The sequence below is a fragment of the Saxophila tyrrhenica genome (genome assembly GCF_035928015.1).
Source record: "Saxophila tyrrhenica strain CCFEE 5935 chromosome Unknown scaffold_6, whole genome shotgun sequence".
In the NCBI taxonomy this organism is placed as follows: Eukaryota; Fungi; Ascomycota; class Dothideomycetes; order Mycosphaerellales; family Extremaceae; genus Saxophila; species Saxophila tyrrhenica.
The window spans coordinates 392,476-408,158 of record NW_027041738.1 but is presented as its reverse complement, the minus strand read 5'-3'; the positions used below and the strand labels follow the sequence as shown (position 1 = coordinate 408,158).

General features: G+C 56.4%; 6 protein-coding genes across 6 annotated transcripts; 3 read left to right on the top strand and 3 right to left on the bottom strand.

Annotated features, from left to right (window-relative positions):
- Positions 1-405: 405 nt before the first annotated feature.
- On the top strand, positions 406-4,653 carry LTR77_004202 (uncharacterized protein; the record flags this gene model as incomplete). Its single annotated transcript, XM_064801456.1, has 2 exons — positions 406-2,003; positions 2,064-4,653. 2 exons carry the CDS (start codon positions 406-408, stop codon positions 4,651-4,653), a joined length of 4,188 nt encoding a protein of 1,395 aa, XP_064660086.1.
- A 712-nt stretch (positions 4,654-5,365) lies between these two features.
- Positions 5,366-7,164, bottom strand: ALG10 (glucosyltransferase; the record flags this gene model as incomplete). Its single annotated transcript, XM_064801455.1, has 2 exons — positions 5,366-7,030; positions 7,084-7,164. 2 exons carry the CDS (start codon positions 7,162-7,164, stop codon positions 5,366-5,368), a joined length of 1,746 nt encoding a protein of 581 aa, XP_064660085.1.
- A 226-nt stretch (positions 7,165-7,390) lies between these two features.
- On the top strand, positions 7,391-8,296 carry PSF2 (DNA replication protein psf2; the record flags this gene model as incomplete). Its single annotated transcript, XM_064801454.1, has 3 exons — positions 7,391-7,504; positions 7,589-8,127; positions 8,185-8,296. 3 exons carry the CDS (start codon positions 7,391-7,393, stop codon positions 8,294-8,296), a joined length of 765 nt encoding a protein of 254 aa, XP_064660084.1.
- A 347-nt stretch (positions 8,297-8,643) lies between these two features.
- LTR77_004199 (uncharacterized protein) lies at positions 8,644-10,837 on the bottom strand (the record flags this gene model as incomplete). Its single annotated transcript, XM_064801453.1, has 3 exons — positions 8,644-8,660; positions 8,720-8,879; positions 8,936-10,837. 3 exons carry the CDS (start codon positions 10,835-10,837, stop codon positions 8,644-8,646), a joined length of 2,079 nt encoding a protein of 692 aa, XP_064660083.1.
- A 2,229-nt stretch (positions 10,838-13,066) lies between these two features.
- On the top strand, positions 13,067-13,981 carry LTR77_004198 (uncharacterized protein; the record flags this gene model as incomplete). The annotated part of the gene is made up of 1 exon (XM_064801452.1): positions 13,067-13,981. One exon carries the CDS (start codon positions 13,067-13,069, stop codon positions 13,979-13,981), a length of 915 nt encoding a protein of 304 aa, XP_064660082.1.
- Positions 13,982-14,367: 386 nt separating this feature from the next.
- LTR77_004197 (uncharacterized protein) lies at positions 14,368-15,683 on the bottom strand (the record flags this gene model as incomplete). The annotated part of the gene is made up of 2 exons (XM_064801451.1): positions 14,368-15,621; positions 15,678-15,683. 2 exons carry the CDS (start codon positions 15,681-15,683, stop codon positions 14,368-14,370), a joined length of 1,260 nt encoding a protein of 419 aa, XP_064660081.1.

Below are 15,683 nucleotides of genomic sequence, written 5' to 3'. Positions count from 1 at the left end.
GCTTCACGCCTTCAACAACTGCCCTTCCCACTTTGTCTCCACACGCTGGCTGCCCATACTCACGAACCCACTTTCTCTCCGGACTCGATCCAACGCCTCTGACGCTTTCACACCACCAACCTTTGCTCCCCATTGTTCATTCCCGCGACGACAGTCCCCAACGACACGGCACAAACCTCCATCTCAACCACCCTCTCAACGCTTGCTTGGCATCGCGATACAACAGATTGCTGCTGCAAAATGGCCCCCGCCCGATGAACGCTGTACCACCGACGCCGACACATCCTCGCATTCGATGTCCAGCAGGGTCAAGTGTGGCTAGTGGTCGCTGGGCGATAGGCTGCTTGTCCTTGTCGCAGAGCCGTCCGGCCATTCCACACGTGGGGAGGAGGAGTTTTGTCAGCGATGTCCACGGAGGGTTTGGCCCCGAACGAGCGCAATGAGCGCCCGGAGCAGACAACACGGGCAAGAGATGGCTCCGATCAGTCGGACAGGACGCCCACGACCGAGGTGCCTGTCTCGGTCAAGGTGTCTACACCCACAGCTGTGAATCAAGAGGCTGTGAAGAAGGACTCGGCAATGTCCAACGACTACTTCACCATCAACCCCGCCGCTTACGAGCAACATACCGAGCTTGCGAACTCCTACAATGCGTCACCAAAGGCCAGTGTCAGCGCGAGTGATGTTCCGGCGACAAGACAAATACGGCTGCCGGATACGTTGACCGCACTGCCCTCTGAACGCCCACAGCTGTATTCGTCACAGTCGGCCATGAGTGTCCAGACCGTATCGAGCGTCGCTACAGTCACCGCTGCGAGCTCAGCACCTGCATTGTATGATCCAGCGCAGAACCCACGGCCAGCATACCCAAACCAATCCTACGCTGCCCTGCACCACCAGCAATATCCGACCCCGCACCCGCCGCCTCTTCTTAAGCAGAGGAGTGCGCATCCCGGCCAGATTGCGACCTTCACCTCTGCGCTTGCTTCGCTGCACCAGTCTGGCTCGCGCACTGTGGGCAGCTCGCCGTCCGTTACGCCTGGCCAAGGCCTGTTTAGGCCACAGAGTCCGCCACCGTACTCTGAGTGGGATGCGCCTGCAACGCCTGGGACCTACGCCAGCCCTTTCTTGCATTTCACGCAACGGGTACCGCCAAAGGAAACCCATGTCGCCGATGTCGACGTCGACCCCATCTCAGGCCGGAAGCTCATCAACCACTACGAGATTATTGACGAGCTAGGACGAGGCACGCACGGCAAAGTCAAGCTCGGCCGCGATCTTGAGACGTCCACCGATGGTTATGTTGCCATCAAGATCGTCGAGCGATTCTCGAGACGGCGAAAGCTTGGCAAGCTCGGCACTACAGAGGACAAGGTCAAGAAGGAGGTCGCTATCCTCAAGCAAGCACGACATCCCAACGTGGTAGGATTGTTGGAAGTGATCGATGATCCATCGCGAAAGAAAGTCTACATCGTGCTTGAGTGGGTTGAGCGCGGTGAGATCACATGGCGCATCAAGGCACCCAAGGAGATTGCAGTGGTTGAAGCCCGACGTTACGAACGCGAGAAAGACGGCCATACGAACTCACAATTGGACGCTGAAGATGCAGCGATATTGGCGGAAGCGCAGAAACGGCTGTCTCGGATGAGAAGGAAGCAGCAACGAGCATTCCGTCAATTGCGCCTTGACGTGTCCAACAATCCTGAGGCTTGGAGCAATGAGATGGCAGGAGATGATTTGAGCGATTTCTCTGATGATGACAGGATGTCGCGAATCTCGACGGAGTCTCATACCAGCAGACTTATGGTCGACAACGCGCGACGCGCCTCGCGAACACCATCGCCGCTACCGCCACATCCTGAACATGAAATGGAGCCTGCCACTCCAGTAGCTGAGCAACAACCGTCCTACTTGTCGCTCACGAACGAACCGCAGACTCTGTCACCGACCACATCGAGGAGGGACTTTGGCGAGTTCAGCAACACTGGGTTAGAGGGTACGATGTACGGAGCGTACCTGCCTTCGTCCAACGAGCCATCCCGAAACTCAAGTCTTGTTAACAGCCTGCATTCATCTACATCCTGGCCGAGGCCACAGCATGGCAGCTCGGACAGTCTCCCAAGGACACCTGCAGAGATACTGGATGTTGGGTTAGATCCCGATCTTGAGTACGTCCCGCTCATGACTCTGCAGCAGGCCCGCGTCGCTTTTCGAGACACACTGCTGGGGCTGCAGTACCTGCACTACCAGGGCATCGTGCACCGAGACATCAAGCCGCCGAATCTGCTCGCGACAAAGGATCATCGAGTCAAGATCTCTGACTTTGGCGTCTCCTACCTCGGCAAGCCAATCTACGAAGGCGAATCCGGTGAAGGTGTCAGCGAGCACGAAACGCAGGATCTGGCTGACGAGGCGAGGGAGCTCGCGAAGACGGTTGGCACGCCAGCTTTCTACGCTCCAGAGCTGTGCAGCACCGACATCAGCGACATGCCATTGCCGGTCACCAAGGCCATTGACGTGTGGGCACTCGGCGTCACTCTCTTCTGCATGCTCTATGCTCGGACGCCATTCGTTGACAATGAATTTGTGGTCATGCGGCAGATCGCCGAAGAGGAGATCTACATACCCCAGCAGCGACTGAAGCCAGTGGAAAAGTCTCCGAGGTCGCGTCCGTCGTCGCATGGCCGCGGCTACCAGCAAACAAACGGCACTCATCGTCACGCCTTGGAGCTGGCCTACGAAGACATTGGAGACGAGCTGTATGATCTGCTCAAGCGCTTGCTGACGAAGGACCCAAGAAAGCGCATCACTCTGGAGGAGGTCCGTCATCATCCCTGGGTCGTCGCTGATCTGCCAGACAAGATCGCATGGCTGGACGAGACCGACCCGAGCAGGCAGAGCCAGGGCAAGAAGATCGAAGTTTCGAAGGAAGACGTCAATGCCGCCGTCGTGCCATTGCAGTTTCTCGACCGTGTCAGGTCCGGTATCAAGAAAGTCAGCGAACGGCTTGGCTTTAGCAGCGGCACTGGACCGAAGCATCCGAGTAGAGGTCGGGCTCAATCTGGTGTCGCTGCTGGCCCAGGTGGTGTTTCGCCGGCGCCATCAAATACATCGTCAAGCACCTTGGCCACTAAAGATGGGCGGAGGCAGAGCCTGCGAGGCGGCGACGAGTCCAATTCCACCATCTTGACGGCGCTCAAGACCTCTCGAGAAGGAGGTGAGCATCCTCTTTCGCGGAGCGTTGCCGCTAGCCCGGAGATCGATAAGCACGATCCGTACTTCGATGACTCTGCGGTGCGACCTGAATCGGCCCTTGGCAACCTGGAGGACGTCGAACCAACATCTATACCACGACCGGGTCCGCCCGAGAGGGCTTCTACTATCATGGCCACCGGCAGCTCCATGAGGACGCTGCGGCAATCAGACTTTCGAAAAAGTCGAGGTGAAGAGTCGCCACCTCCTTCGCCGGGTCTACCTGGCACGCCGACTGCCATTGAGACTGCATCCAGCGTCTTGACTGGCGGATGGGGTTCGGGCGTGGCGCGACGTATCCTGAAGACTGTTCGCGAGCGGAGTACCGCCCGCTCTGACACAAGATCGGCTTCCAGCGACCGTGGATCCGTGGTTTCCATTGACGCTCACGGCGAGCCCAGCGTTGCTGTCAGCCAAACCAACGCAGCCGGCCACATGAACCCACCCGCCGCGTTCGATGAGCCATCAGCACCGTCCAGCGCCCAGATCAGCCCAGCTGTCTCTAGAAGAGTGAGTCTGTTCAGCATGCCGTCCAGAGAGCGACTGTCACCTCACGCTGCTGACGCGGGAAGCTTGTCACGAACGAGCTCGACCGGTTCAGTCTCCTCAATGGGTAGACAAGCTCTCCACAACGCCGGCAGCTTGAGCCCGGGCGTCGTGAAGCACCAACCACCTGCCTCTAGTGCAGCAGACTGGCAACGTGCGACCGACGAGCATGTGCGGAAGTTGATCCGAGAGAACGAGGAGTTTGAAGATGAGCAGAACAAGTTTGATGCACGGACTTGTCCGCCTAGTCCTGACGATCAGACAAAGCAGCCTTCTGACTCGAGACACGTGTCGGAGATCGACATCTCCAGTCCCTCCAGCTCTCGCACGGAACCCAGCCCAACGAGCAACGATTCCCAGCTGCCCCCACCAACCCTCTCAAGCACGTCCGACTTCGAATCGACCTTCGCCGCCTCGGCCTCCATCTCCAACCCCTCCATCCCCTCCGTCATGTCCCGCGCCTCGTCCGTCGACCCCCGCGACGCCCTCCCCGCCGAGGCAGCAAAACACGACCTCATGTCCTCCGACGACACGCTCAACCCCAAAGCGCCGCCGCGCTTCCGCGAAGAAGTGCCCGACGAGGGCTACACGGCCGACGACAACGTGCTCGACAGCGACGGCGAGGACGCGTACGACGACTCGTCCGACAGCGACGGCGGGCTCGTGATGTCGCGGCGCAAGTCGGCGACGAAGGTGGCGCGGGGGAGCGTGGGGACGGTTAAAGAGAGGAGGGCGTCGGCGAGGGAGCGGAAGAGCGAGAGGAGTGGGAGTAGTAATACTATGAAGAAGGTGCGGACGCGGGAGAGTGAGGAGGAGAGGCGACGGCCTAGTGGTGGGGATATTATGGAGGGTTGATGATGACGCTTTCCATGGGGTGGTGGATACTCCGCTCACGTTTCCTTCCTTCCCGACTCCGATGACGATTTTCACGACCACACGAAGGACACACGCACGCACGTCTTCACGAAGACGAAAAACGTCCACACGAAAAACCCAAAACAAACAACCACACCTCTCAATTCCTTTGGTCTCTTCAGCAACCAGGATCATGGTCCTTTAGCGAATTTCTTTCCTTCTTTGTTGTTGTTTTTGTATCTATATCCCCTCTTCGACTTTCGATTTTCGATAGGAGGCAGGAAGGAGTTGGCATACCCGAGCGCAGGCGTTCTATAGATGGTGGCGCTGGGGTTTTCTCATTATCTGCAGAGTGAGGGAGGTGGAAGGGCTGTGTAGCATATTCTTTCACCGCACGCGCGGAGGAGAGCGTGTCTTGGGGTAGTAGCCATGGGGGAAAAGCAGGCCTGGGCTCATTCGTCTCTTTCGGGACGGCGATCTACTCTACCTTTACTCTGGAGAGCACGAAAAGTTTGGAGCGGCGTGCTTGTGGAAGTTGGAGAAGGGGGATGTATCTATGGGTCTCTTGAGTGACTGAAAGACGCTGTGGGGGGGAAGGGATAGATAGAGCTGGTGAATCCAAACTTTTGCCAACATGTTACCCGATTACTTCGTTTTGCTCTGTTACTTTATATCGCGATGTCTTCCTTCCATTGCTGTTTTGTGAACGCAATCACCACATAAACCTCTGCACCCTCCCCGGCTCCTGCGGCCACTCGAACCCCTGGTACAGGAACATGTACCCCGTGCCGGCGTTGATGAGCAATAACCACACCGTCTCAAGCAAAAGACGATGATCAACTGTCTTGAGCCGCTCTCGAAATGTCAAATCCGTTCTGGCCAGCTGCGCGGAGCCGTTCTGGAGCGGGACGTGGATGCGCCAGAATATCCAGGGGAGGATGAGATAGCGCGGCTCCACCAGCGGTGCGGTGACGAGCTGCAGTGTGGTTGTCGCGAGCCAGATGAGGACGAAGGAGGTTGTTGCGCCGCTTGATCCGTCGGGGAGGGTAGGCGGTTTGTGTCGGTCTTCAGACTGCTGAGATGATTTGTCCTCGTTCTTCTTTCCTGCAGGGTCTTTGTAGACACTAACGTCCAGCGGCCTCGCCCCCATCGCCTGCATGCACGCCCAAGCACAGAGCACATAGACCGGCGTCACGGCAAACTTCACCCACCACGGATTCATCAGCCTCCGAAAAACATAAAAAGTATAATGTCGATTATCCGCCAGCGTGAACGGATGCACGATAGTGTTGAAATGCACCACCGCGCACGCCACCCCGACACAAATCCCCAGGAGCCAGTACTGCGGCCCCAAGCGCCGGCGCTTGAACATGAGCATCGCCTCCAGCGTGGCGACGGCGGGGAGCTGGGCGAAGAGGCCGAAGGGGATGGTGAGGAGGTAGGGGTAGAGCAGGGGCCAGGAGAAGAAGGTGAGGTAGGGCCAGAGGTAGAGGAGTTGCGGGAGGTGGAGGGTGGCGGTGTGGTTAGATTTGTCGCCCAGGACGACGGAGCCGTTGAAGTGGATGAGGATGGTGAAGGTGAGGGTTGTGATGATGTAGGGTAGGAGGGCTTGGAGGGTGTGGGCGAGGCGGGTGGGGTGGGTGGGGAGTTTGAGGCAGAGTGTGGCGATGGAGATGGCTGTTTTGCCGTAGTCTGGTTGCGTGTTAGAATACTGTAAGGCTTGAAGGGAAGGAAGGTTTGTACCGCTGATGGAAGCATTCCTGACCGCTGGGTCGTAGACAGCGCTCATCTTCCAGCTGGTCCGGACGATGCTCGTCCACGTATCTCCAAAACCTTCTTCCCGTCTGTACATCGAGTTTTTGACGGCATCATGAGCGCGGTCTAGCTCGTTCACTAGCACCAATCCCGCTGGAAAGATGGCCACCCAGAAGATGTTCGTCTGCCGGAAGAACAGGCTGCTGATGCCTGAAAGCACCAGTGCAGGCGTCCGTAGCGGTGAAAACTTTCTGGGGCCGCTGAAGTGTAGAAATAACCAGTAGAATATCAGGACGGATAATGTCGAAGGTACATCCGTGTAGTACAACGCCGCAAAGAAGAACAGCGGAGGAAAGAGTGTCACATTTAGTGCACTGTGCTGAGAAGCCCAGTGATCATAGCCGCCCGGTTTGCGTAGAGGGTATGTCCATGTCACCACAGCCTGTAGTGCGACAAGGCAGAACACGTTCAAACTTCGAAGCCAGAAGATGTCGCATCCCACGACTGGCGAGACAATGTACGAAAGCAGATAGAGACCAGGTGGGGTCGTGATCTTTGGATCCCAGACATCGAAGCGGTTCTGGCAATAATTCTGCGCTTGGCGAACATGAAAGACTTCGTCCTGAGAGAATGTATGAGATGTTGTGGTCCTTACCGCTGATGGCGTCGACCTACCAGGTACGGTTCTGTGACGGCGTCGTTGACCAGCTTGGACCACGCGAGCAAAGGGAGTGACTGCGCTGCTGGAAGCGCCATGGTCTTGGTGTATAATGGCTGCTCGAGCCTGTCGTCTTGTCTCTGGGCAAAGTGAAGTCTGGCGTGACGCCAGCACAAGCACATCGGATCGGCAAGTTCCGAAGCGCCCATCTGCAAGCGCTTTACCGCAGGCGCGTATCTCAAAGCCAATGTTGATCGCGCGCGCCGAATAACTTTCACATGCACATCGAAGTCTTGAGTTGATTGCGATGCCCCTCAACCCAGCATGGCGCTGCCACTTCCCCCCGGTCTCACGGCCTCAGAGGTGGGCTTCCTCTGCGAGATGGAGCTCGTCACAGTAATCCCACGCCAAAGACTCGAAGGACTCGAACTGCTCGGAGTGAGTGCGCCTCAATAACAGCAGCGTAAGAACTGTTGCTTGCCTTGACCCCCTATCCGCTCTCTCGCTGACGCCGTGGCAAAGGGGCCCACGCAACCGCTCAACCCACCTTTTCCCACCCCATTACCGCTGTGGCTTGCTCTGCTGCTCAAGAAGCAGAAAAGGGCTAATATCAATCCTCCAGCCTGGCTCAGCGTGGACGGCTTAAGTCACATTCACGACTTCGAGACGGATACGCGGACCGCCGAGGTCTTCTCGCCATCGCAGGCGCTTCCGCCTCCTGCCGGAGTTCGTCATGGGTATGAAGACTACCTGTCTTCGGACGTGATAGACTTCGCGCCGCCGTTTCTGGCGAATTCGTCTACGACGGGGGCACAAGCAGATGCGCTTCCGTATCATTGGCTTGAAGTGGGACATCTTCTGCTCACGCATGCCGCTGATGACTTTGATGATCCTGAGGGTGTGCGGAGGCTTCTGAGAGACTTGAGGGAAGTACGTATGAGTAAGCTGAGGAAGGGTTTCAAGGTACTTGATGCTGGTGCTGGGGTGAAGTTGAACGGTGTTGGTGGTATGGAGATTGCTGAAGTCAGAGGCTTTGTGGGCGGTATGGTGGATGGATTGAGGTGAGTCTACGTTCTTGCTGTGGGAAAGCTGGTGCAGACTGCTGATTGGAATGAAAGGAAGATCAATCGCTCACGAGAAGAGTCACGGAGGGAGCGGGAGGCGGAAGATCGTGAAAATGGACTTGGTGGCAGTAGCTATCAAGACGATGAAGATGACATGCAATTATGAAACGCTTTTGATCTTCCAACCTGTCTGATCAGTAATCCCTCTCCATGTGCCACCAGCATGTATCGATAAAGCCAGATACTCCTCACATACAAGCACATGATAATTCAATCGAGCAGTAAATGAAGCCTTGGCCCAATAACGAAGAAGATATGCACGGCACTCGCACACAGCAAAGCATAAGTACATTGGAGCTCGCTGGCCAAAGCTCAACATAAACTACATACATCAGAACCATCGTAAACCTGCCGGCTGAACCAAGCAAGCCGGAGCAGGATTGTGGATAACCGAAAGGCAGTCCCTAGTCATCACAAGCCGAAAGGGTACCCATCCGCCGTACGAGCATGTAGCTAGATCATCCTTGGAGCTGTTCGCACACTGTCAGCCATCGTACTATCAACACAGCAGGTCACGGGCGCGACTCACTCCTCGGCTGAAACCCACAATCCACATAGTCCTCCATAATCCTCCTAGCCTTTTCTTCTTGCGCATCCAACTCGCGGCTATGGTGATGATCCGCGTTTGCGTCGATAGTACGGATATGCTTCGCTGGGTTGCCGGCTACGACGGTATTGTCGGGTACGTCCTTCATATCAGTCAGCCTCGAGTCGCATCATTGCTGTTAGAATGCATGCTTCTTACCCTCGTAACCACAGACCCGGCCCCGACGACCGCTCCATTCCCTATCCTTACATACGGCAGCACGATAGCGCCCGCACCGATGAAAGTATCGTCGCCAACCCAGATCGACCCCGACTTCACCGTCACCCTCGTGCCCGGCCCATCACCACCCGCCCGCACTCTCGCATCCACACTCGTAGTCGAGGTCAACAGCTGCACCCGTGCGCCGATAACGACTCTATTTCCGATGAAAACCCCGCCACCATCCTGCAGATAGCATTCCATAGAAATGATCGTGTCATTGCCGAGGTGGATATGATAGCCATAATCACACTTGAACGGGCTCTCCACAATCGTCCCACTGCCGATATCACCGGCCGGCCCGACAAAGTCCTTTGACTCGCGCGGATCCAAGATTTGAGAGAAGAAGACTGCGCGCTGGCTAGCTGAGATTCCACCGTCCGGTTTCGCGGCCTTGTTATACCGCAAACACGCTTGCGCGCACCGCTCGCGTTCGCGGATGAGTTGCTGGTCAAAGTACTGTAGGTACGGCATGCCGCGGAGCATTTTGTCCTTTTCGGAGAGGTGGTGACGACCCCTGCCAGAGCCGTGGGAGCTGGAGCTGGGGTGGGTGTTGTTCGAGCTGACGTGGGATGGCGGCGGTGGTGGGTATCTGTGTGATGCGTACCCGTGCTGCTGGTGTGCCCATGGCTCCGCGAGTGGAGGTGGCTGTGAGTGTTGGAGCGGCGGCAAGGGCATGTGCGGTTGTGGAGTCGTTGATGCTATGTGGTTGGGAGGCGGTAGTATCGGGTATTCCGACGTAGGGGTGCGTTCAGGATAGTAGGAGCCCGGCGGCGGTAGCGGAGGGGGTGGATGATCGGTATGCCAACCTGGATGAGGCCACGAGTCTCTGCTACTTGGAGGCTTTGCTTCACTAGCTTGGTCTGGTAGCCTACCCCAGTGCGAATAGCTGCGCCCAATCTCCGATTGCGAATGATGCTGTGGATGGCTCTTCGGAGGTTCCCCTTGCGGCCAGTAGCTTGGAGGTCCCACATATGCTGAATCCGTGTAAGATCCGGCTGACGGCTGGAGCGGTGGTTTCGGTTGCGGCATCACAGTGCGGCTCTGTGTCGTTGGTTTGTAGTCCTTCGGAGGTTTGGTTCCATAACCACCGCAATCAAATCTCCCGCGTTCACAGTTCCCACAGATTGGTTTCTTCTCGTCACACTTCTTCTTGCGAGACCGACAGGTGTGGCAGCCTGATTTTGTTCGATTGGTGAAGAGCCTCTTGCGCTTCTTTGGATCGGTACCATCGTTCATCGTAGTATCATCTGGCGGAGACTGGTCATACATCTCGTAGTTGTCTCGTGCTGGAGACGCTTTTTCAGCGGTCTCAGCACGTTGTGCTTGTTGGAACTGCCTTGCAGACTCCATCAATCTGGCCTCTGCACTGGATGACACTTCTGGCGGAGGCGCTCGGTTGAGGTTTGGCACGGGCGAGGATGCCCGGCTTGTTTGACCCAGTCCAGGTCGAATGCGATCGATCTCTACATCGGGAGAAGTCAAATCAACTGCGGAGTCCAACACGTTTGAGAGCAGCCGTCGTTTGGGAGATTCTCGACCGTCAGCGTCGACATTGTTTGATTGAGCATCGTCCTCGTTCTCAGGCCTCTTCCGTTTACTTGCTGGATCGACAGAAGGGTTCGAATCCTCACGGTTAGCAGTCACTTCCCGAATGTCGGGCCGCCACCCATGAGAAGGTAGCGAAGTAGAAACTGTAATGTTTTCGCCAGGTGAGCTTTTGCCAGAGAGCGCCCGCCATGGTTTCGTGGCCTCAGCTGGTCGAAAAGATGAAATAGCATGTGCATCTCCGTTGACGGCGGTGAAGCCCGATGATGCTTTCTCCGAGTCTGGAAGCGACATCTCATGTACCGAGTGCACTGTCTCTCTAGTTGCTGGTGAGATAGTTGCCATGCTAGTTGAAATCGCAGGGTGAGTTGATCAATATTCCAGATGGTCCCAAAGAATCAGTCACGCAGCAATGTCCGGAATTGGTGACAAGCAAGTCACACTTGTCTCAAGTCTCTAGGAAATGTTGTACGTGGGCGTACACCATGCCTTGGTCCGTCCGGCAATGCTGTAGGTCTGTGAACGCCCTTGGTTGTCAAAGTCAAAGTAAGTGGTTGGGCTTCCCGGCTTGCTTCAAAGACAGTCTGATCGATCCCGTTGATTCGGCGTGATGGAGTAATACGGACACGGTCGGCACGGGATATAACAGTTCGCCTGGATTGCGGCGCGGTTGCTGTGCGGGCCACCACCTGGACAGTCGAGCTGCTTGGCCGAGCCGAGTGGCAGAACTGAGGAATTCAGATTTCCCGGGAATCTCCGTTCAGCAGGACATGTTCGCGGTGCAGCAGTTGCAGAAGAGGACGCACAGCGGCGCAGGGAGAATGAGAAGAAATGAGGAGAAGATGCAGCGCTGCCGTCGCTTAATGGAGACGTGCTGCACGATGCGTCGATGCTTCCCGCGTTAGGATCGACCGTTCGCGCTTCGACGGCGCGAGTCTAGCAGTCCAGCGTTTACGGGCCCCGTCCACGGGGATGCTAGCCGACGCCATCAGCAGCTAGGCCGCTCGTCCCCCCGTCCATTGGTTGGTTTAGCCATTTTCGAGCGCTTACTGGGTTAACCGCAGACACTTGTGACGAACGCACATGCAGTTGTGGGGTTGGGGTTGAGAGACTGGCGCATGGTCGGTGCTGTCTCGCCCAGATTGCGCGCGCAACCAAGCACACAAGCACACGTTCTCGCACACGTTCTCGCACATGGCAAAGCGCTGTCGTCACCTCGACCCGCCCCGGACTGTACGAAGGCATCATAGCTATTTCTGCCATCACCGCGAGCGGTACCGTCGGCGCCTGTCGCGGCTGACGATGACGGATTGTCGAGCGCTGCATGACACTATCGAAAGTCCATTCCAGGTTTGATCGAGATGTTGGAGCAAGGTGCCGCTCCTGCAGATACCATCCACGCCGCAAAGCCCTGGTTTAATCTAATTCGCATGCATCAAACTCTGAATGGCTGTTGGCTTCGCTAGCCGGAAAACTGCTTTAAGTTTCAGGGATGTCCCCAGCCGATGTGAGCTGCAGCGATCCCGACCGTCGTCCCGTTCCTCTCCCCGCCCGGCGGATTGCTGCGAACACGCCGGCCCACTGACAGGCTAGTGCGAGCTTCTAGGAGAGGAAACCGCATTGTCCGACAGCCACGTTGACTGGGAATTACCCAACTATCGGGAGGGTTCTCACGTTACACGGCATATAAAAGGTGCCATACAAAAGGTGTCGACACGGCTTAGCCGTCCTATGGAGTAGAAATAGATCGTTCAAGGTGCTCGCGTTGCCAACTTGAATGCATTGCTAATGGAGAGCCTCGACCAGTGTATACCCCTTCAGTAGAAGATAGTTGGGACGTGAGTTAGAGATTGCCGGTCGAAGCGCATTCGAACTACCGAATGCCGTGCTGTCCAGACCAAGAGACATCTCGTTAAGGTTTCAGACGGCACGCAGGTCGACAGAATCGTCGTACCAGCACCGTGGATGACGGAAACACGAAGAACCTTGCTGAACGTCGTATTGCCCCTGTTCTTAATTGCCTTCTTCCCGTGGTTCCAAGCAGACTCAAGGACAGATCACACCCAGTGCTGTCGCACACAAACCGGTCTTGACATCCATCGGACAGCCCAGGAGGCTGTGGTTGTTACCTTCATCTGCTAATACGGCGGCTCAGGGGTCTAGCAGACCGGAGGCCGACCAAGGCCGGCAGGCATGCACAGGCAATCGTGTTGCTTCGATGTTGAATCAGAGCACGTCCTACTAAACGACGCCGCCATGGTGTCGTGAACGTCGGGTCATCTTCGGGGGTTCCCGCTGACAAGGCATATGGCTCCTTCCGTTGTGTAACGCGCAACCCAAAGCCATGCCACTGGTAATTGTGAGGCATCGTCTGTACGTTGTGTAACAGCCTCCGATCGTGTTGGAAGCGAGGGCGTCTTCCCGCTGGCGGAGCGTCCCGGCTTGGCATAGCTGAGCGGAACTTCGTCCTTCGACTTGTCAGGGCGCATTAGTCCACGATAGCATCGTCAGCGCCACCTCAAGATGTCAACCAAAGGGATCGCCAGACTCTTCCAACGACCGCCGCGGTTCCTGTGTCCCTCGGTATCACGCCAATTCGTCCGCACACTCAAGTCAATCCATCCCGGCAAGAACAGCAGCAGATTCAACCATGGCCACAACCTACCAATCCTGGGCTCCTCGCATACCGCAGCATTCTTGCGGAAAGAGCCGATGTTGCCGCTCAGAACAGGCGCACTCGCAATCAAGAAAGGCATGACTGGCGTATACGACCCTGAGACCTGTAGAAGGGTACCTTGCACAGTACTTCAACTGGACAGATGTCAGGTCATTAGTCATAAACGACGAGATACACATGGCTATTGGGCGGTGCAAGTTGGCTCAGGTACCAAAGAGGCGAGGAATGTTAGCAGACCCGAGCGAGGGCATTTCGCAGCTCAAGAGGTCCCACTAAAGGAGCATGTCGTTGAGTTCAGGGTGAAGGACGAGGAAGGGCTGCCGGGTGTCGGCAGCATCATCACGGCAGATCTGTTCAAGGAAGGCCAGTTCGTGGACACAAGAGCAGTGACGAGAGGCATGGGTTTTGCAGGAGGCATGAAGCGATGGGGTTTCAGCGGCCAGCCTGCATCGCACGGTACATCGCTCACCCACCGCGCCATGGGTTCTGCTGGTCCCAGTCAGGGCAGTGGTTCTCGTGTACTACCGGGCAAGAAGATGGCGGGTCGCATGGGAGGCGAGATGCACACTGTACAGAATCTGAAGGTGGTGAAAGTGGATGCTGAGAATGGGATCGTGGTTGTGCATGGAGCGGTGCCCGGACCGAAGAACAGCATGGTAAAGATTCAGGATGCGATCAAGAAGCCATGGCCGGAGGTCGACGCTGCCGTGGGGCTTATGATGCCGGAGGGCATGCCCACGCGGTTAGCGGCGGAGGTCTGAAGAGACGATGGCTGCGAATGAGCCTCGAACGGTTACGAAGCGCGGGAGACGGATGCTGTCGAGTGGTGAAGCATTGGCGGCTGGCTGTGCTAGTCTGCTGCAATGTCTGTCTTGACGGCAGCACTTCGCAATTGGCGGAGTATGCCATCTGAGAGCTCCCTTGACGGATATCCTCAATGCAGCGCCCTTTCTCGCCAGACGGACAGACAACGCATCGATTGGCCACTAGATTGCACCGCGGGGAGCACTGGCAGTTGCGACAGAGTCGAGTAGACGATGTCCGGCGGGGTTGTACAAATACTTACTGTATGAATACTTGTATCAAACAGCGATCTTCAGTTGAGAGGCATGCCATTTCGGAAGTTACACTGTGGTATTACATGTGTCTACAATACAAATCTCGAAGCAACGCTCAACAGCCACGCAGCATCAGACCAGCCATCGTCTGCCGGAGCTGCGCCTTGCTCTCCTCCTTCAGCTCCCGAGCGATTGAGGAGCTTGTCTTTCTCTGCTTTCCTTCTCCGACTCTCTTCTACCATCCGCTGTGCCGCCTCGGCATCCGTTTCGCTTGCGTGCCCACCCTCGTCATCTGTATTCTCGTACCCTTCCTCGACTTTGAACAGGTTGAAATTCATGATCCGGTCCACAACTCCGCCAAGACCGTACGACTTTCCTTCGCCCCCGGCAGTCTCGTCTTGACCCTCCGAGTCCTCCTCAGCATCCACGAAGTCAGGCTCCACTGCCGTAGCAGGAAAATCTTCAGATGTGATTTCAGCTTGCCCAAGTGTCGTGAAAGGCGCCAAAGGCGTGCGCGATCCCGTGAAGCTACCACGGCGCGATGTCAGTCTACTGCCATTCCGACTGCCGTATCTGCTCCCCCAGACTCCAGATCGAGTCTGTACAGGCGAAAGCTCGTCGTCCGCTAGCTGCAATCCCGTGGTGCTTGCGCTCAATGCAGCGAGCTCTTCGTACCCATCGTCTTCGTCCTCGTCTGTGCTATCCTGTAGATGTCCCAAAGATGTCGACGAAGGAAGCTTAGATTGCCACGATTGCCCTTTCGACTCCTGGACGATTGCGTTGCCTGCAGCTCCCGTCCGGATGATCCAATCGTCCTGCGGGCGATTCGGCCTTCTTACTGCTTGTGGAGTCCTCGAGCCACTTGTGCCAGTATTCTGTCGTGAATGATGCCTAACACGGTTTTCTCGGGGAGAGAGCGTTCCTTCTCTGTTCCTATGCCCAAGCAGCGCTGCCTCGCTCTTCGCCTTTGGCATCCGTCCGCCCTTGACCTTGAGATTCGCCGCGCCGACATTGTCTCGCACCATGCTCGAGTACTCAAAGTTCATCGCCTCTGCAGGTTCATGGTCGTATATCGAACTCCTCCGGCTGAGCCCATGTATTTGCCTCCTACTCGAGCTTCTACTGAGTATACCTGGGCTTGCCGGTGCAGACTTGCCCTGGAGATAGGACGAATGACTTCTTTGAAATGGCCCATCGCCTGCGTCTTCGGTTCCAAACCGTACATCCTTGGTCTTGGGTGTATATTGGGAGGAGAGAGGTGCAAGTCGGAGGTTTGAGAGGTTCGTGCTCGATCGCTTCGAGTGGGAGTTCAGGCTCAAGGAGCTGCTGTTTCCTTTGCTTCTCTGTATGAACGTCAGTGTTGCCGTTTCTCTGAGGCATAGACGATCTATGCACTCACTTCCAT